General features: G+C 31.4%; 2 protein-coding genes across 2 annotated transcripts; both read right to left on the bottom strand.

Moving 5' to 3' along the window:
- Positions 1–6,066: 6,066 nt before the first annotated feature.
- LOC148205593 (SUN domain-containing protein 1-like) lies at positions 6,067–8,465 on the bottom strand. Its single transcript, XM_088103578.1, has 2 exons — positions 7,146–8,465; positions 6,067–6,576 (listed from the first exon to the last, which is right to left on the bottom strand). Exons 1-2 carry the CDS (start codon positions 8,238–8,240, stop codon positions 6,271–6,273), a joined length of 1,401 nt encoding a protein of 466 aa, XP_087959704.1. The 5' UTR covers positions 8,241–8,465; the 3' UTR covers positions 6,067–6,270.
- Positions 8,466–16,076: 7,611 nt separating this feature from the next.
- LOC148205592 (GDSL esterase/lipase At1g29670-like) lies at positions 16,077–18,497 on the bottom strand. The gene is made up of 5 exons (XM_088111426.1): positions 18,189–18,497; positions 17,338–17,462; positions 17,008–17,253; positions 16,630–16,885; positions 16,077–16,542 (listed from the first exon to the last, which is right to left on the bottom strand). The coding sequence occupies exons 1-5, from the start codon at positions 18,433–18,435 to the stop codon at positions 16,319–16,321; spliced, it is 1,098 nt and encodes a 365-aa protein (XP_087967552.1). The 5' UTR covers positions 18,436–18,497; the 3' UTR covers positions 16,077–16,318.
- Positions 18,498–20,476: the final 1,979 nt, after the last annotated feature.

The raw sequence follows: 20,476 nt of genomic DNA, 5'->3' as shown, positions 1-20,476 counted from the left end.
TAGAAAAAAAAAACCATTATACATTATTCATTCTAAGTTTTAAGGTTAAGGGTATTTTAATAATTTTCATTCTCAAAACTAAAAAAAAACTCCCAAACTCTTACTCACCTCCCTCATTCCTCTCAACTAGGGATGGCAAAAAATCCGCGCCCGCGGATATCCGCGGATAAAATCCGCGACGGATAGTTGATACCCGCGGATATTTACTACCCGCAACCCGCGGGTAGCGGATATTTTAATACCCGCTTATAATCGGGTCGGGTGCGGATATTATACTATCCGTACCCGCGGATACCCGCTACCCGCAAAAAATAAAAATAAAAATTTAATTTATATTTTATTAAGTTAAATTTAATTAAAATTAACATTAATTTATATTTTACAATATTAAATTTAATTAAAATTTATATTTAATTTAATTTATATTATATTTTATATATTTTTTATAATTTTATTTAAATTTTATTTTATTAATTTATTAAAATATATTTTTTTTTAATATTTGCGGGTATCCGTGGATATCCGCGGGTTTTAAAATACCCGCGGATATTTTTTAAGCGGATATCCGTGCGGGTAGCGGGTCGGGTAGCGGGTGGATTTTTTTTTGTCGGGTCGGGTTGCGGGTAGGCACTATCCGTGCCCGACCCGACCCGTTGCCATCCCTACTCTCAACCCTTTCTTTCTCATCTCTCTCACTCTCTCTCACTCTAACATTTTCTCTGTCATCCCTACTGTAGTCCCAATTGAAAAAATCAGAAACAACTTGTTGTGACATATTCACCTTGAGAAGGTTCATTCAAGATCTCTTCAATTTCACCATCTTCACTAACCTCTCTAATTTCATCATCGGCATATGTTGAATCATCATTTCTAAAAAAATCCTTCAAGCCAATTACCAATTCCTTTGTATGTCGAAAACTCATTATAAAATCATTTTTTTAAGAAATTGTTTAACCGCGAGTATTTCTGATTTTTTTCATGTCAATTACCAATTCCTTTATCCATGTGAAAATTAGATAAAATTACATAAGACAAAAATTTTAAAATGAAAACGGCCAGTGTTTCTGATTTTTTTCAGTTGGGACTTTTTTTTTTTTTTAGTTTTAAGAATAAAAATTATTAAAATAAGTTAATAAAACATATTGATTTTAACATATTTAAGAATTATATATATATATATATATATATATATATATATATATATATATATATATATATATATATATATATATATATATATATATATCAATAACCCAAATTAATTACTAAGGTTATCCATGAATATATATGTAGCTTGTATCATGTATCCTTTTACAATACTTTGAATAGCTTGGTCCGTTACTTTGTTTGAATAAAACAAATAAATTATCACCCTTTTAGCTAGAGTTTGAAATCAAAGTTTAAATCTGCCACTCAATTATAAATTTGATTATTATTAATTGAACAATGATATTACATCCCTTTGATCAATCAATTAGGGATATACATCTTTACTTTAAGTATTTTCTTTTTATAATATGTGTTCATGCTTTTATTTGGATTAATGAAAAAGATTTCACTATCACATTATCATTTCTAAACAGAAAATAATATATAATACATTTTTGTTAATTAAAAAATTGAAATTTTAAAAGCACTTAGCAGCTTTCTTGTGAGAAGGTTGTAATAGAAAATTAGATAGGAGCTAGCGAATGAGTATTGTGAAGGCACAGAAAATTAGTCTCCTTTCAACACTTGGCAACCATCGGTTACTCTTTTCATGGAACCACCCAATTAGCTTTCAAAACTTATAGCAGTGTCATATCATAACTGTTAATATATAATTCATCATTTTTTTTATAATCATTTTCTTCTATTCAATTTATTTATTATTTTCACCCAAAACCAAAGATAATTCAATAATTAAGGATGTACGTTCTATGGACCAACGGCCTAATAATTAATTGTTGTGGTATATTAACAATAATTGTGTAACTTGTAATTTCAAATTGCAACGCCTTAAAAACTCATAAATAAATAAAGAAAGCATTTGCAACACTTTAAAACATCGAGTGACTAACTTCTTTTTTTCTCAACAAAAAAAGAATTTCGCACTTACACACACATATAATATAAACAAAATATTTAGGATTCTCTAATTCATTTGTATAATATTTGCAACAAAAAGATTACTAATTTAACTCTTAGCACATGTTATATACACTAAATACAAAATATCCATTGCAACGGAAAAATTATAAATAATAATTAGTTTTAATGACAAAAAATAATTAGTTAATATAATCAACATTTAGATATCAATTTATAAATTAAAAATTATTCCTAACTAAAATAATTTTTAAATTGATCTCTAGATTAGTCATTATAGTGATTTAATTTCTAAATTGATCACTAACATTAATTATTAAAGTTTTGGTTAACAAAATATTAGTCTCTGATTTAGTGACCAATTTAAAGCTCAATTCACTACAATTAGTAATTTAGATACCAATTTTGAAACTATTTAACTATAAATAATTTTTAGTTTATAAGTTTATTGTGACTAATAAATTTTTGTAACTAAAATTAGTTATTATTTAGAAATTTCCGTATAAAAAGATTTAGAGATTTTTTTATAGTGTATAAAAAAAAGAGGAAATATGTTTTATAAATACAAATGTCTTCTTGTAATATTTTATCAAGTGACTTTTCAATTTTCATCGTATCGTATGCATATATAATTTAATGATTTCAATTTTTTTGTATTGAACTTTTTCTATAGTAAAGAAAATGGAAGCATTTTCAAGTTTTGTAAATGATTGATAGTTATGTGTATCAAATCCGAGTTAACTTGTTAATTGTACGAGTTTGTGTTTACACAGCTTCTGAGTTAATTTGGAAGCAAACTTGTTTTTAGTGTAAACTTGATAGAATCGAAACCAAACTTGATTAACTCACCCAAACTTGAAAGTTTGCAACCGAGTTGGTGAGCTGAGAGGATAAATTTTTTAAACCCAAAATGACAACAACCATAGTGGTTTGGTGTGCGAAATTGAAAAAGGAAAACTCGTCACGAATAGATTGGCGCCTCACCACACGATTGTCTCCTCATTGCGCCCCTCACTACGTCCCTCACTGGTCGTGGTGTCATTGCTTGCTCAACACTCGTGGCGCCACCATTCACTCACTGCTTGTGGCGTCACTGTTCACTGACTATGTTGTTGTTTGCTCGTCGCACAGTTTTTCACTTATCAATCATGTCTCTATGGTTGTCTAAATTTCATTCTTCTCCAGCCATGATCGCATGTCCTCTTCTCTATTTCAAAAAGGTGTGTTTGTTTTTAGGTGTGTTTGTTTTTAGGTCAGTTGCGCACCTTTTTTGGAAGAAGAGATTTAAGGCATTTGTGAGTTTTTTTTTTGTCAATTCCAAGAAGGGATTAATAAATCAAATTTAATTAATAGTAGTCTAAGTGTATCTTATTTATTAAAAAGTAGAAGTAAAAATGATTATGTAGTAGTTAGATATTTAGAGCATTTCTGAATTGAATTTTATTTGTATTGAATTATTTCTTTTAACTATTTTGTTTATTTATTTGAATTAATATGTTATTTATAATTTTTTTCGTAGAAGAGTAATTTTTTACAAGATTATGAATTGAGTCTGAGTCTAATTTACGAAACTCTCACGAGTTTATGTAAACTCTCGAATTTAACAACCTTGGTTATGTGTCATAAACATTCAAAATGCATTCTCTAGTCAATTAGATTTGTAGACATCATTAAAACCTTTGGTGAATCATTAAAATAAGTTAAATATCTTTCCACCACTCGCTTTGTATGAGTGTGTGTGTGTGTGTATGTGTGTGTGTGTGTGTGTGTGTGTATATATATATATATATATATATATATATATATATATATATATATATATATATATTGATTGATTTGTGAAAGTTAGAATCATAGAACAAATTTTAGAGTTTTTAAAATCGTCGAACTGCCATCCTGATAAAGGAAGTTAGTTTATTTTATTTTGAGTAGTAAACAGGTTGTAATTGATGTCTATATGATGATGTGGTGATTGATTTGTGAAATTTGATTTAAATGAGAATTTTGGTATGTTGAGTTGCTTGTAAAAGTGGTGTGGTGAATTGAAAATATGAAGAATGTTGGTGTGTGATTGTTCTACTGTTGTGACAGTTGTGTTTGATGAATTTGAGAAGGTAGATTGAGTTATTCTAAGTTTATAAATTGTTAGAGAACTTTAATTGTTAGTGAGTTAGAAGAAATGTGAGTTTTGGGACATAAAATTGGGGTTTTGACATGTCAAATGCTAAAGCTTTGGGAACTATTGTTGGGTAATTTAAGACTTAGTTAGCCACTTTGTAAAAATCTGGTTTTTATAGAGTAGGAACTTTTGAGTGAGTTTTTGGGTACTTGACTTAGCCTAAATGCATTGAATTCATATTCAATTGAGCAAGTTGTTCAAATTTAAGTTATAAACAAGTTCATCAATCAAGTATAATACTAAGGATCCCAATTTGGTCTTTTAAATGAGTTTAAATTGCATTTAGATCAAATTTTTAGGTTGTTGTAAAAAACTGACAGATAATCAATTATCAGACTGAATAATCGATTATCTCAATTAGGAATTTGTTTTCTCTTCAAGACTTTCTAGGATAATCGATTATCCTACCTGATAATTGATTATCTCAATCAGAGTTCTTCATGGTTTGAAATCTCTCTGGAATAATCGATTATTTGAGTCAAAGTTCATTCTTTATTTGACAGTTTTTTGGAATAATCAATTATCTTACTTGATAATTGATTATCTCATAAGAAATAGAGTTTTGAATGCTTAGTACTTATTTCTTTTATTTCTTTAGTTATTTTATGAATAGAGTTTTGTTTAAACTAGTTTATAAGTATACTTATGTTGGTAATTAGCAATATTCATGGGATGATGTATGTTATATATGATGATGAGAATGAAAGATATGTTGTGAAAATAATCTTAATGAGAGATTCTATATTTAAGTAAGTCGTTATGAATGTTTGATAGAGAGACTTCAATAAGCAGGTATCTTAATATTCTACTTGATATTCTATCAAACATTCAACTCATGTAAAGTTGAATGGGATGACAGAAAGAATGACAAGAGATCTTTACCCTTGCCCTTTGGGTTTTAGGAGTAAAAGATTTACTTCATGGGTAGTAGGTCGAATTATTCTTGCTTATAACTTTATATAGTATAAATACTATCATGAGTTCACACCTTCATTGAAATCTATATCAACATTGTATTCATATAATTGAGTATAGAGATCAAATTTTAATATGATCATGTATTTAATGGATTTTTATGAATGTTGATCTTTGATTTGTTATATTAAATTATGATATGTTAATTTATTGTATATTAACTTATCCTATTTGCTATTTTTTTGTCTTTGTATGTTTTGCTTAAATCTTTAACAATGATTACCTTTTGATGTGAGAAAAAAAAACAATGTCTACTCGTGATCAAGCAAGAAGATATTGTCAAGTGACACACGAATGGGAGCATATAGACATATAAGTGTAATATATCTATGTTTACATGTTTTGTATGGATAACTTATTACATGTTTTCTTGTTTATATGTTATGTTCTATGAAACATATGATATTTTGTTTAATAATGTACTCTATTAAATTGGATGTTACAAAAGTAACTAATGATAAAATAACATAATTATAGACAACAATTAATATATAATTAGTGATGTTATGAAATTATCGAATTGTCTAATTATGATTAGCTTTGTCTATGTCTTCAAGAATCAATACTAGGTTGAGACTCTTTCCTTCACATGAAAAGCCCAACCAACCACAATTTTTAAAATACAAGAGCTTTCGAATATAATCTTTATTATTGGATAAAAGTTACAATCAGATTACATAAATAAGAGAGTAAAAAAAAACTTGTCATAATATATAAAGGAATCAGAAAAGGTTGTACATTCAAAAGAATGAGGGTAAAAGAATGAAAACAAAAACTGAAGTAAAGCATCTAAACAAGAGAAAACCAAAATGAATTGCAAGAAAAAAGAGAATTGCTTTGCAAGAAGCAAGATCTACCAATTGCCTATATCAGAATCATACAGTAGATACAATATCCATTTGACGCAGCAATAACAAGTTGAAATTGACAAAACTAAAAGCAAAACATCCTATTCTACATCTAAACAAAATACACTGAACAATTATACAGAAACTGACAAAACTCAAAGCAAAACACTGTCATACACATTATGACTCCAATGTCATCAAAGAAACCGAGTCAGGTTCGTGACCATGAACTCTAAACCGATATATACATGTGTGTGAAGGGCTTCCATGGTTGGATGTAAAATCGAGCCTTACCGTGTTGATGAGACCAAAGGCACCTGAATTCAACACGTTGAATGTCTGAGCATTGCTCTTCTCTAGGTCATACGTAAATTCTGATAGATGATACATCTTTTCAAAGTCAACTGCAGAATCACCATTAACGCCCTGCAGCCAACCAGAGACCCTACAGTCTTTAGGGGCACTTGATCTGTCATATGCAACGCTCTGTTCGACAGAAAAATTATCAGTACTGAAATTTAAAAGTATAAAAAAAATGGATTCAGTGTAACAGGAAATAAATTGAAAACAAAATGTCATTTATTAGTTACAAGTAAAAAGCGAAAACATAAAATGAAAATAAGAAATAAAGTTACAGGTAAAACATCACTTAACTTTCTCAACTTTATTAGTGTTATTGTATTCACTTTTGGTCCTATCAATGCACTAAGAAATTACAAGGTATCTTATAATAGTCTAATAATCAATCTTAAAATACTAATTTGTGTATTTTAAGATCCATGTGATATATTAGGGGATAAATAAACTTAATGCATGGCACATCATCCGATTGCAAATTCATAAACTGAGTTTGCCAAAAGTAGAAAGAAGGCGGCCAAGTGCATAAACATGAGATATGCATAATATATTTGCAAACATAAATTTCGATATCAAACGTTTCATCTATTCTAATATTTAAGTAAATTTAAGGAACAGTACAAAAAAACCGTTATATACCATACCAACAGGCTGACATGAACACAACAATGTTTAGATTTAGAACAAGAATTTGTCACCTTTGCTACATGTTCCAAGGTGACAGCCTCGGGAATGATGGCAGTGCGAAGCCTAATCTGAACAAACCCTTTACTATCCTTCAAGGGGAAACACTGCCCTGGCTCGCCAAAGCTCGGTTTTAACATCTTTTCCGCATTTGGGTGGACACCATTTTTGACAGACTTTAACCAATTTCCCCTCCCTATATGATACACATCCGAATGCTTCACCACCGCACCGCCGCTGGTGGCTAGAGCATAATCCACTCTCCCAAGCCCATCAGCAGCATGCTTCTCAATCTCCTTCTCAATCACTTCTCTAGCAAAATCTCTTATTTCATCCAAACCACCACCCTGGAACCCACCCCCCTTCACCCTCCTCACTTCCTCAACAAATTTCTCAAACTCTTCCTTTGACAACCAAGCCTCCCCTTTTAAATCACTCAAATACCTCTCCAATTCCTCACTCCGTGCCTCCAATTTCTTCAACCCACTTTGAAAAATCACCCCTTTCTCCTCAATTTTCTCATTCAATTCCTTTCTTAACCCTCTGACCTCCTCTTCAATCTTCTTATCCACCACATCAACTTGCACCTGAATCATCTTAGCCGTCTTCTTCAACAGTCCCTCCACATCCGAAATCCTTCCCTCGAATTCCAACAACCCAGCGTATCCTCCTACATCACCACCATCACCGGAATTTAATGCCAGCCGCCGGATCAACTGAACAAGCCCCGCAAGCACCACCAACAGCCCTAAGTTCTTCCCCAAAATGCTCAATACCAGCAGCCACCGCGGCTTCTCTGCCTTCACGGCAGACTTCCTCGCCCGCCGCGGTTGAAGCGATGCGGAGTTCCCACCTGCCCCGGCGACCTTCTTTACCGGAGCCAAATCCCGAGGGATCCGGTCAAGAACCGCCTCGCCTCGAATGGAGTAGTGGCTAAGGTCGCGCCCGGCGCCCGTGGCACCTTCGCCGGAAGTCGCGAGTGCGGGGGAGGCGGCGACGTCGTTGGCGAGGAGCTCAATGTTGGTGGCGGTTTTCCTCTCGGAAGCGAGCACCGGCCTCCGACGCGCCCCCGGGTTTGCCGCGGTGATGGACACCGTGGAAGCCGACATTGGAATCGTCGAAAACCCCTTCTCAATTCAAACACCGAATTTGAAAATTTTTAAAATATAAAGAAAAAAAATGAAAAAGGAAATTATGGGAAATTAATGTCGGAAATCCTAGTAACACGTTGGGGAGAAGAAAGAACAAGAGAGTAAGAAAAAAAAAAGAAAAAGAAGAAATGAGAGGCTAAAGAGGGAGAGCGTGTTCTACAGTGTTTTTATGAAATCTGAAGAAAAGCAAAATGATGAAGAGGAAGGATTTAAATATTTGTTAAAAGTTTTCTTTTTGGCCCTTTTTGGAGAGTGTTACGAAAATTTGATTGGAAAGTGAGGGAGGAAGTTGAAGCGGGATAAGCGATTGCATAATTTTTGGGCTTTAATTGGGCTTATCACTTTTTGGCCCTGGGTGGAACAATCAGATCTCGGTTTTTTCTGTCAACACTAAAGTTCATTTCCTGCACGCCCACAATATCTATCCGCACCCTCCGATTTTCTTTCGAAAAAATCACTTCCGAATTATTTGTTCAGAAAACTTTCCAAAATAAGTTTTCAATTTTTTTGGAATAAGATTTCTTAAATAAAAATTTTAGAATAAGATTTTTGAAATAATGAAATGCATTGAGGAATAGAACTTTTGAAATAAAATTCCTAGAACAAAGTTTTTTAAATACATTATTGAGGACATTGAGAAGTAGAAAGAAATTATTTAAGATATTGAGAGTCATTATGAGATCAATGGCTAGTGAGTAAGTTACATACAATGAAAGGAAGACCTCATGTCGTTCAATCGATCAAAAGCCAAACTTTATGAAAATGGGGAACAAAGAATCATAGTGCATCATATTTTACAAGGACAATGTTACTGGAGAACAATAGTGCCTTCGGGAATTATCAAGAATTTGTTTTGTACTTTTCGAACTTTATTGGTTACGGTTGTGAATCAAAGAGGATTATATTCTACAAATATGGGATAAATCAAGTATTCTTTATGAGATAAATGTAATAAGACAAACATAATACTCGTGAAGAGATAGTTATTCATCCTCCTATTAAAACGTTAATCTAGGAAGAAAGAAAATAGAAAAGCAAATATTGATCGAAGCCAAGAAGCAAATCGAGGAGAAGGACAAAGTAAATATAGCTCTGAAAACTTCCTGAATATCAACAACACAAGCCACATGGACTCCAAAATTGTTAAGGGTAGTTTTAAGTTAGTTATATATAACTTGTTCAAATTTGAATTCAAATATTATAACTTTTCAGGGAAGGTTAGAAATATAAATAGGTTATTTTATATTTTACGATTGTCAAAGACTGTGGAACAATACATATATTTTGATAAATGCCACAAATAGGAAAAATGGCTAATCATATGTTGATTGTTGCAATTTAGGTCACTGCTCTCACTGATTTATGTTACAAATTACTTTACTTTTCTTGGTAATTTACCTTTTGTAATTTACTTCGGTGATCTTGTTACTTTATTACAACTTCTTATATCAACACATTTACCACCACTTTGAGTTTTTATCATATTTACATTACACTTCCTCATTTTATCAAAAAATCAAAAGAAACAAAAACACAAACTTTTACAGAATTAGTGTTTACGTGAAATTGGTTTACGGAATTAGTAACTTTTATGTCAAATTAATCCTTTTCATCGATACTTAAACAAGAAAATACCCCGATTAGATTGAAAAATCAGTGTTTTTTTACCTTGCTGAAGAAGAACTCATATAGAATTTAGTTTTTAAACAACAGGTGGAAATCGATCTAGACTAAAACCTAGATAAGCACACATAATGTTTTCTGGAACAAGTTTTTCATAACATCATTATTGTTACGATAAGGTGTCTTTTGTTAGTCAACTCAGTTTAGTATTTTAATTTTGTTTATTGTTAGTGCAGTTTGTTAGCCTTCCACGTTATAGGGGTTGTTGAAACGTGGATATTTAGTCTTCCATGTTTTAGGGGTTCTTAAAGTGTGGATGCTTAATTTTCTTTAGCTTGTTGTGAAAGGCCTATATAAGCCTCTTGCATTAACAAAGTGAATGTTCTTTTCTATTGCAATTTTGTGTGTATTAGCTCAATATCCAACAAATTTGGTATCAAAGTTTTGAAAGAAGCCTGATAGAGTGCGAAAGCAAAAATATGAGCATGAGAGACATGGCAATTAAGGTAAACAATTTTGTACAAGCCTCCATTCCCAAATTTGATAGGGACTATGACCATTGGAGTCTTCTCATGGAAAATCTCTTGAGATCAAAAGAGTATTGGAACGTGGCAGAATCAGGCTACAAAGAGCCTGAGGAGGACACTTTCAATATGAGTGTCCTAACTGGCAGAAGGCAGTCCATTACATGAAACTAGATGAAGAAGAGGAACAATTATCGATTATGTATGTTGAAGAAAATAATGCAGAGCGAGATAATATGTGGGTTATTGATAGTAGTTGCAACAATCACATGACCGACAACAGAAAATGGTTTCACAAGGAGGATGAGAAATTTTCACATTCAGTATAATTGGGAAATGATACAAGAATGATATTTTGTGACAAAGGAGACATCAAACTTGAAGTGCATGGAAGAACACATGTAATAAGTGATGTGTTATATGTTCCTGAGGTACATAGTAATTTATTGAGTATTTGTCAATTACAAGAGAGGGACATCACTATTTTAATTTAGAATGGAGATTGTCAAATTTATGATCAAGATTGAGGTCTTATTATATCCACTCTCATGTCAGAAAACAAGATGTTTCATGTCCTTGCTTCTATTGTGTTCTCACATTACTTGCAAGTAAATTCACAAGAACTTGCTCATTGATGGCACCGAAGGTATGGCCATTTGAGTTACAAAGGTCTAAGAATACTAGAATATGGAAATATGGTGAAAGGTTTGCCGCAATTTCAGCCTTCTACAGAGGTATGCACTGATTGTCTACTGGGAAAACAAAGTAGAGTGTCAATGTGAAAGAAAAGTAGTTGGAGAGCTTCTCAACATCTTGAATTGGTATATGCAGACTTATGTGGCCCAATTGCCCCTATCTTTAATAATGTAAAAAGGTACCTTCTTAGTTTTATTGACGATTTCAGTTGCAAGATGTGGATTTATTTTTTAAGGAATAGTCAGAAACATTTGTCATGTTCAAGAGTTTCAAGAAAGTTGTGGAGAATGAAACTGGTTTACCAATGTGTTGTTGCGAACTAATCAGGGTGGAGAATTTACTTCACAAGAGTTCAATGTGTTTTGTACAAAGAATGGAATCAAACAACAAATCACTACGGCATATACACCCTAACAAAACAGGGTTATAGAACGAAGAAATATAACAATTTTGAACTTGATAAGAAGCATACTATCAGATAAAGGCATTCCAAAAAATTTCTGGCCAGAAACATCCAATTGGTCAACACATGAACTAAATAGGAGTCCTATTGTCGCGATTCAAAGAGTCATACCAGAGTGGAATTAAGCCAAAAGTTGATTACTTCAATATCTTTGTTTGCAATGGACACGTCCATGTTCTGGATGCTAAAAGAATCAAACTTGATGATAAAAGTGAGAAGTATGTATTCTTTAGTATAAGTGAAGAATCGAAAGCATATCACATGAATAATCCTATCACTAAGAAAATAATAATCAACAAGGACATGATTTTTGAAGAAGAATCAAGCTGGTATTGGGAAAAGAGTGCTAAAGAGGGTAAACTCAACGTGCTTGGTTAAGAACATGAGCAAGCTGCACAAGAAGAAGATTGGCTAATTCTCGAGAAAGAGAACAATTCAACTATAGTTGCAAGTTCGAGCTTAAACAGTACCCTCTCACCTACCCTAGTGGATTAACAAGAGAGTGTTTTGAATCAAGAACGTAATAGATTACCTCCTGCTTGGATGCGAAGTGGAGATTACATATGTGGAGATGCTTTTTCAGAGCTCAAAGTTTAAATAACAAATTTGGCAGTGCTTGTGGATAATGAAAATCCAATTGATTTTGATGAAGTTGTGAGGCATTCCAAACAGAGAATCACAGTGAAGGAAGAGATTGATGTAATATAAAGGAATCAAACATGGGAGCTCACAAGTCTACCTGCAGAAATGAAGAAGATTGGGATGAAATGGGTCTTCAAAACGAAACTAAAATGAGAAAGGTGAGATGGACACATACAAAGCACGGGTAGCCAAAGGGTACACACAAAGGTTTGGTATTGATTACAATGAAGTTTATGCACAGATGGAAAATAGGATACCATCTAGAACATCATAGCACTTACAGTTTAAAAGAATTGGTCCTTGTACCAACTTGATGTGAAAAATGTGTTTTTGCATTGAAAGTTAAGGGAGACGGTGTATGTAAAGCAGCTACCTGGTTTTGTGAAGATATGGAGGAGGAGAAAGTTTACAAACTCAAGAAAGAATTCTATGAGCTTAAACAAGCTCTAAGGACGTGGTATACCATAATAGAAGGGTTTTTTCTCAAAGAGGGTTTTGAGAAGTGTGACTTTGAACATGCTTTCTTCCTTAAAAGTGAAGAAAGGGGTAAATCTTTGACTGTTAATTTTGTAGTAAAAAGTGCTTACAAAATCTCATACTGCAATTTCCTGAGGCGTGTAAATCACTGTCCTTAAGGACTTATCCGCATTGTATTGCGCAAGTCCCCAGGATACAACAGGAACTTCTCGAAAGTATTCGAGGATCACAGAACTAGCAAGAAACTCTACTTTAATAGAGTTTATACCCAAGATAATTTGTAGAAGAGAAATAAAAATGAAGCTAGGAAGAGAAGAGAATGAGAAAGACTCAGGTTATTTAGAATGGGAAAGTACTCTCTATTTATAGAGATAGGAAAGAATAAAATAAATAAAATAAATTAAAACAGATAAGTTGACTGTTTCAACCCATAAAATTTGACCGTTTCATGCACTTAAAGATTTGACTGTTGTTAATAAAATATTAACGTTGCACAACTTTCAATTGCAATAAAATAATAATATTTTACAACAATCCCCCACTTATTGCAAGAGAAAGTTGAAAGAAAAGAAAAGAAACTTTTTATCCTGGGTCTCATAGAATGTAATGTATCAGAGCTGGTATAGCAAGCTATATGAACCAGTCTTAGATCAAGAAACTTAACACATAGTAATAGAAGGGTTTTTTCTCAAAGAGGGTTTTGAGAAGTGTGACTTTGAACATGCTTTCTTCCTTAAAAGTGAAGAAAGGGGTAAATCTTTGACTGTTAATTTATACGTGGATGACCTTGTTTTACTAGAAATTATGAAAAAATTATGGATCACTTTAAAGAGTCAATAATGAAAAATAAATTTGATGAGTGATCTAGGCAAGTTGAAGTACTTTTTGGAAGTAGAAGTCCTACAATGTAGTGAGGACACACTGCACTCACGTTTTGGGCAAGATGATCTATGCAAGTTTTTATCCAATTTTTTAGTGTTTGGAATTGAAATTTTTTGTTTCCGAATGTTTAATTCTGTTTGTAATAGTATATAAAGTTTTTTTTATTTATTATTTAATTCCAGCACTCTTTTCAAGATGTATAAAGGAGTGAATTATGCATCTGCTGCTGCTGAACTTGTATCTCTTTAAATTAATAAATGTTTTATAAATTATAAGTCACATCTTGAAAAGAGTGCTATAAAAATGTTTTAGATATGCATAAATTCAAAAAATGTAAATAAAAAATGTAAATTTGTATCTAAATGAGTGCATACTAACTTCTAAGAATGACTAAAATTATCAAAATTTGCATTGTATTTCATACATTATAATAAATGTTATGAACAAGTTTCAATACACTGAAATATACAATATAAGTGCTTAGAACTATCCAATAAAGCAAATTTGAGGGCAAAACAAACTAAATAGTTTATATAATTTGTTTTGCAATTCTGGGTCTGCTATAAGTGGATGAATTCATGATCCCATCATCTAAGAACATCTAATATGATGCTAATGAAAGGCTAAAACAGAGAATTTATGAAAGGACTAATGTAGAATGAAAACTTAATTCAAGTTATACTAGAAAACCTAAAATCTACACGGGTCAAAATCTATAAAATGCGTGAAATGGATTAATTGACAATTCAACAATGATCCAGTATACTAAAAATCTTTTTGATATGCATAAATAGATAATACTAGAATCACATAAATGCAAAATCAAAAGTGAAAGCAAACTCGAAAACAATAAGCGAGAAAGATAACTACATTACCTAACTTTTGAGAAAATGTAGAAATTGAGTTCTAAACTAAAATCTAAGGATTGGAACATGTCAAGGATTATCAAAAACAACAAAAATTAGTAAAAACAAACATTGAAACTAAAAATCATCATATGAGTTGTGAGATAGTGAAAATGGGTTTTGAAGACAAAACTAGAAACATGATTCTTGGTCTAGTTTCAAAAAAAATCTAAAGTCAATTAGTTTATTGAAAATCATTGAATCAAGTGGGGACATTACATGGTATGATCTAAAATCAGAAACCAAGAAAAAGAAATAAAATATGAATATATGAACCAAGCATCGTGAACTAAATTTTGACAGCAAAAGTGAAATGGATTTGATAGCATATGCATCTAGAAAATATAAAAACTGATGAAGGAAAGCTATAACATGGCGACAAACATCAATAAAAACTGATAAAGTTTGCCTCATACCGGCTCATTGGGGAGTCATATGCTTAAGATAGTTTTCAATTAATGATGTAAGAAATTATACTAAAAATTCATAATTAAGCTAATTAATACACACAAGCAAATCATAAAAGATAAAATTTGTGAGAAGAACATATCTATTCGAAGCATTTGAATTATTATAGACACAATATCAAATCAATAACAACAATAATATTAATATATCTTTTAAGCTATCCTTTATTTAAATTTAACCATTTTTAATTGAAAAGTTACTAACAAAATAAATAAAATCTATTTACAAAAAAATTATAAAAATTTTATATTTCATTTTAATTATAATTAAAATAATAATAATAATTTTATTATTTTTTATTATCATAAAGAGAAGTGAATTTAGGAAAATATAAATTCAGTACGTCCACACTGCTTTCACGTTCTAAACTTTCCCATTTTCTCTATTTTCCTCTTCAACATCTCATATATTTTTCCCTTTTCTCCTTGGTTAAAAGTTAGCTATATAGGGAATCTGAGACCTAGATATGATTTGTATAATGTATGAAGTTTTTGAATTGTTTAAATGTTGGAAATTTGTTGTTGAATGTTTAGGTAGGGTGAAATCCTTATATTTTCACACGAATAAGAGAAAATCTCACCCAAACAAGACTTTTTTCTTGTTTAAGCAAGAGGCTTCTCGCTTATGTGAGAATGTCACTTTCATTATTTTTTGTCTCTTATCAAATTGTCATCGAAGCGAAAGTGACAATTTTGATCTTTTATTATTAAAGTACTTTTTAAATGAACATTAAAGCACTTTATTTAAGAAAAGTAACATGTGTCGTTTTTATTAATTATTTCAAATTCAAATCTAATATTCTTAAATTAATTACGAACACTTTGCGATTTTAATTTTATACTTTTAAATTTTCTGTATAACATACACCGATTAGAAACCATTTTCTCTTTTCTTAATGCCATGAATGTCATTTCAACAGTAAGACTCTTGTGAATTATCTCTGAATCATTCACAGAGAAACTTTCACAATGTGTATCCATAAGCTACAACAGATTATTCAATGTAATTAAATAAGCAATCTTCTAAAGCTTGGTCACAATTACACATGTACTTATGAATCCGCATGAACAGTTAGCATATATGAATATGTAAGAAAAAGATGAGAGAAAACTCATAAGCTACAACAGATTATTCAATGTAATTAAATAAGCAATCTTTTAAAGCTTGGTCACAATTACACATGTACTTATGAATCCACGTGAACACTTAACATATATGAATATGTAAGAAAAAGATGAGAGAAAACTCAAGACTCTTATGACTCAAAAGAAATAAATAACACATTCCAAGAACATTAGATGTGGTTGTAGCACAGCTTATGGCCACTACCCCACTAGACCATGTTCATCTTAGAGATCAGATCTGAGCTAAGTGTTGGATATCCATAGGGTAAGCATCTGATGCAGATTGAGCATTGTATGCTCTTTGAGCTACAATTAGATTTCCAGCCTCAGTAGGATGAAAAGCATCCCAAAACAAGTATTCTCTTCTGTTTGGGCATGGAGTTTGCATTGGCAGACATGTAATTTGACCATTGTTCCTTCCTACCCCACAACATCCAGCATTGATGACACTGAAACCTGAAGTTTGATTCATGTTAATATTACTCGGTGCTCTAAAAAGTGTAAAATCATGAATGTAAAATGGTTTGGTTAGAAAACAATTACCAAAGGCTGCAGGGTTGCTTATAATATCTTGAAAGATACCATAAGAATTTATGTAGATGACTCTTGCATCAGGCATCTGGCTGTTGAATTGGTCAGTGAGACCTTTCAATTTGTTGTTGAACATTTGGTTTGCAACATTGATTCTGTCAACGCATGTTTTACCATCTGGGCTGTTTCTGGCCAACTCATTTGGGCTGCAACCTATTTGGCCTATTCCAAACAGTACCATTTTTCTTGCACCATAGTTGTACAAAGTCTGCATGACAAACACAAAACAGTCAATATTTAAATTTGTGAAACCCCAAGTTTTTTTATGCAATTCATGTTATAATAGACAAATTGAAGAGGAAAAGATGACAAAGAGAGTTAGAGACTAACTTTTAGTTGATCCGTATATGCATTAATAAGAGCATCTGCAAACTGATCTGGTGTGTACTCCCTGCTGCTTGAATAGAATTGAGGCATGAAATAGTTGTTTAGATAATCATTGCTACCCAACCCAATTGAATATATGCACTTGCTCAAGTAATTTGCAGCTGAGTCCTCATTTCCTAGTAAAGATACCACTTGGTTCACTGTGCTTTGATAATTTTGCACCTGTCCACTAAAACTAATGCGCGCTCCCTACAAAACATATGAACAACTTCAGAAGATAAATACCAAAGAGGTTAAAAAAAGTGATCTTGCTTGAAGTTAATGTATGGGTACCAGTTGCTGTCCAGTTTCCTCTCTAATTCCAGCAGCAGCAGATGCATAATTCACTCCTTTAAGTATATCATCGCCACTAACTTCAGCATATGAAGGTATCAAATCATCGAATCCCAAGAGTTCAGCTGTTAAATTTCAACAGAATGTCAAATCAGAGTGAAACTTTTCTATATATTTACCATAATCAATTTCATGTGCCGGATCTACTGTGCTCTTGTTCTTGTTTGTTTTTACCAGATCAGTATATCTGTTTTAAGAATCTAACAGTAAATATTTTCCTTTATTAGTGTTTCTAAAGTTCTACCTCTACACGTCTTCAAATTCAATTGCACATTGAATACGGACAAACAGATCCATGTGCATAGAATTTAAGTCTCACTAACAAAACTTATGAGGGGTAAACTAACTCAGTGTAGTGCCAAAAAGCAACGCTTAATTGTCTGCTTCCCTCACTGCCATCTGCACCTTAATCCATTTTTTTTATTTCACCGGTCAAAAAATCAATGCTTCTTAACTATACCCTCTCGTTCTAGAGAAAATATTAGGCGGTGTAGGTGTACATTAAATTTGTTGTCTGATTTTAGCATAAGACAGTTTGGCATCCAATAGATCATTATGCAAGCACATGCATATATTAAGAGTGTTTTTAGTTACACACTTAACTGATAGCTAGGTTAAAGAAAAGTGAAGAAAAAACATCAGATCTTGGGACCATTTTGCTGTCCTTGACTCTATCTAACTAAGACTTTGACAATGATGTTGATTATGAGTGCATGCAAGTGAATCTTAAGACAAGGATGCATGTCAACTAAAATGCTTCCATGCAGATAATTAAGAAAGAGGAAGCTCACCAATTCCATCAACAGTGGTTTTCCCATTGGAAAACCTCCCAGAAGGTCCACCAGGGAAGTCAATCCCATAAGGTAGGTAATCAGCCCTGGCCAAAGATTGAAGCTCGTTGTTGTTCCCATTATCAACCAAGGAATCACCAAAAATGAAGTAGCATGGCACTTGTGGTGCAGCATGAACTCCAGTGCAAAAGCCAAGAACCACAAGCAGTGCCAAGATGGTTGTAGTTGTGAGATCTAAGGCTGCCATTGAGGAAGAAACGGTGGGTTTGACTTGTGAGGAAGTGGAAAGAGTGAAACTAGGTAGCTATGGAAGATAGCATGTGTGAGTAATTGAATGTGGAAGGTGTGATATGAGTATGAGTATATATAGTAGAAAAATAAAGATAGTAGCATGGTCTATGGCTACAGTGTAGAGTATATAACTTTTACAGTTGGGAGTGTTGGTTAGGTGCATTAAATGGACGCGGATATATATTGTGAGATTCAATGAAATGACTCTATTACCAATTCCACTGTACCACCCCACCTCATTGATGAAATCTGATCACTGATGTGATTCCACTTTAATGCAGAGTTGCATTTTGCAGGATGAAAATTTCGACTCTTACTATTCTCAAAGACCTGCATTATAAACTCTGCTTTCATATGGTAGACTGAACACCTTTCCGTAAAACTATTGTCTTTCTTGAACCCAATTTTCTTACATTAATGAAAATCTCTTATCTATAATTTGGCGAATTTTATAATAAAAAAATATATTATCAATTTTATTTCATGAAGAAACTATAAAGAATTAAGGAAAACTTTAAATATAAATGAGAAATCGAAAATTTGTTTTGACCTAAATTTAATTACAATTATAGAGTTATAGTTTTATTTTTGTGTCAGTTAGTTAAAAGAAAACACGAAAGGAGCAACTGAATTATGCTGGGTCGATCTAGTAATAAATTAGCAAAGTGTGATGCTGGTGTTTGATTTTGACAGAATAGATGTTTGTGTTGATAATGCCTATTTAGATGCCTTTCAAAGAATTTGTTCTGTTTTATATACTCTATGTTAGTTATATCATTAGTTGATAAATAGTTTTTAATATTATGTGCAAAATCTGAGTATTTTAATGTGAAATTTACAAAACTAAAAATATAGATAATTAAATTTAAAATAAATAAAAATTTAATATCATCTTAAAATTTTTGTTTTAGTTTAACTTCGTTAAATTGACTTGTAAAATAAAAATAATTGTGCTTCTGATCATAGAAAAAATAGGTATTTTGGTTTTGTTATCACATTGAGTACTATATGCACTTTGAATTAAATACTGATGAATAACTACATTTGTAGCATTACAATAAGTAAAAGGTGAACAACTTTTTATAACTTTTTCTTAAGAACTTGCAAATATATAAAGTAGTTAACGATAACATAAAGAATTATAACTCAACAACTTTTGTAAAATTTCTTTATATTTGTAGTTTACTATATATATATATATGATTTCCCTAAAGAATAAATATAACAATAAATATCAAGATATCAAATATTATTTTTAATATCACATCTCTTGATTCATCAATCATAATTCCAGTTTTTAAAATATCTTCTAATACAAATAAACTTAAATGAAAAAATTTAAGTCACACAGATTAACATAAAAGCATATAAAACAATATTAATTGAAATATTAAAAATTATACATAGTCAATATTCATTACACACTTTAAGAATGGGAGACTAACTACTAAATAGGAAACAAAGTTAATTGCAATGTGATAATTCAAAAAAAAAATAAAGAAGTTAGTTGCATAAATATAATGAAAGAGATTAAAAAGGAATAATCAAAGTAATCTCAACACTTTTGAATCATTCCTCTTAAACGTCAAAGAAAACTCAAAATATGGGTAATACATTCAATATGTTATTACAGCATGCTACGAACAAATAAAGTTTTTTTTTTATGTTTATTGAAGTTTTAATCTCTAAAAAGTTATAAATTAATCAATGTTTTTACTTTTTACTAAAAAAAAGTTAGTTATGCTTTCTTAACTTATCTCCAAAAAATTATATTAATATTTTTTTATTACATATAAAAGTAACTTTTTTTTAATTATTCTACAAAAATCATTTATTAAATGATTTATTTATCATTATTCTTAACTTATACAATAGAAGTTTGATATACACATAAAAAAGAAGAAGAAGAAGAAGAATATGTACCAATAGTTAAAAAACAAGTGGGATAAATTCTCTCAAGAATAAACATAAATTTGATCTTCTGAAACCATCCAGAA

Source organism: Vigna umbellata, chromosome 1 (genome assembly GCF_029865625.1).
Source record: "Vigna umbellata cultivar VRB3 chromosome 1, Vumbellata_1.0, whole genome shotgun sequence".
Taxonomy (NCBI): Eukaryota; Viridiplantae; Streptophyta; class Magnoliopsida; order Fabales; family Fabaceae; genus Vigna; species Vigna umbellata.
Note: the sequence above shows the minus strand (reverse complement) of the source record. Positions and strands in the feature narration are given on the sequence as shown.

Bases quoted from the DNA above. Each gene is read 5' to 3' on its own strand.
- LOC148205593 (XM_088103578.1), bottom strand. From the start codon at position 8,240: ATGTCGGCTTCCACGGTGTCCATCACCGCGGCAAACCCGGGGGCGCGT. The intron at 6,577-7,145 runs GTGACAAATTCT...TCTGTCGAACAG, and splicing joins CCTTGGAACATGTAGCAAAG to AGCGTTGCATATGACAGATC.
- LOC148205592 (XM_088111426.1), bottom strand. From the start codon at position 18,435: ATGGCAGCCTTAGATCTCACAACTACAACCATCTTGGCACTGCTTGTG. The intron at 17,254-17,337 runs GTACCCATACAT...TATGTTTTGTAG, and splicing joins AGGAAACTGGACAGCAACTG to GGAGCGCGCATTAGTTTTAG. The intron at 16,543-16,629 runs GTAATTGTTTTC...ATCAAACTTCAG, and splicing joins AAGCAACCCTGCAGCCTTTG to GTTTCAGTGTCATCAATGCT.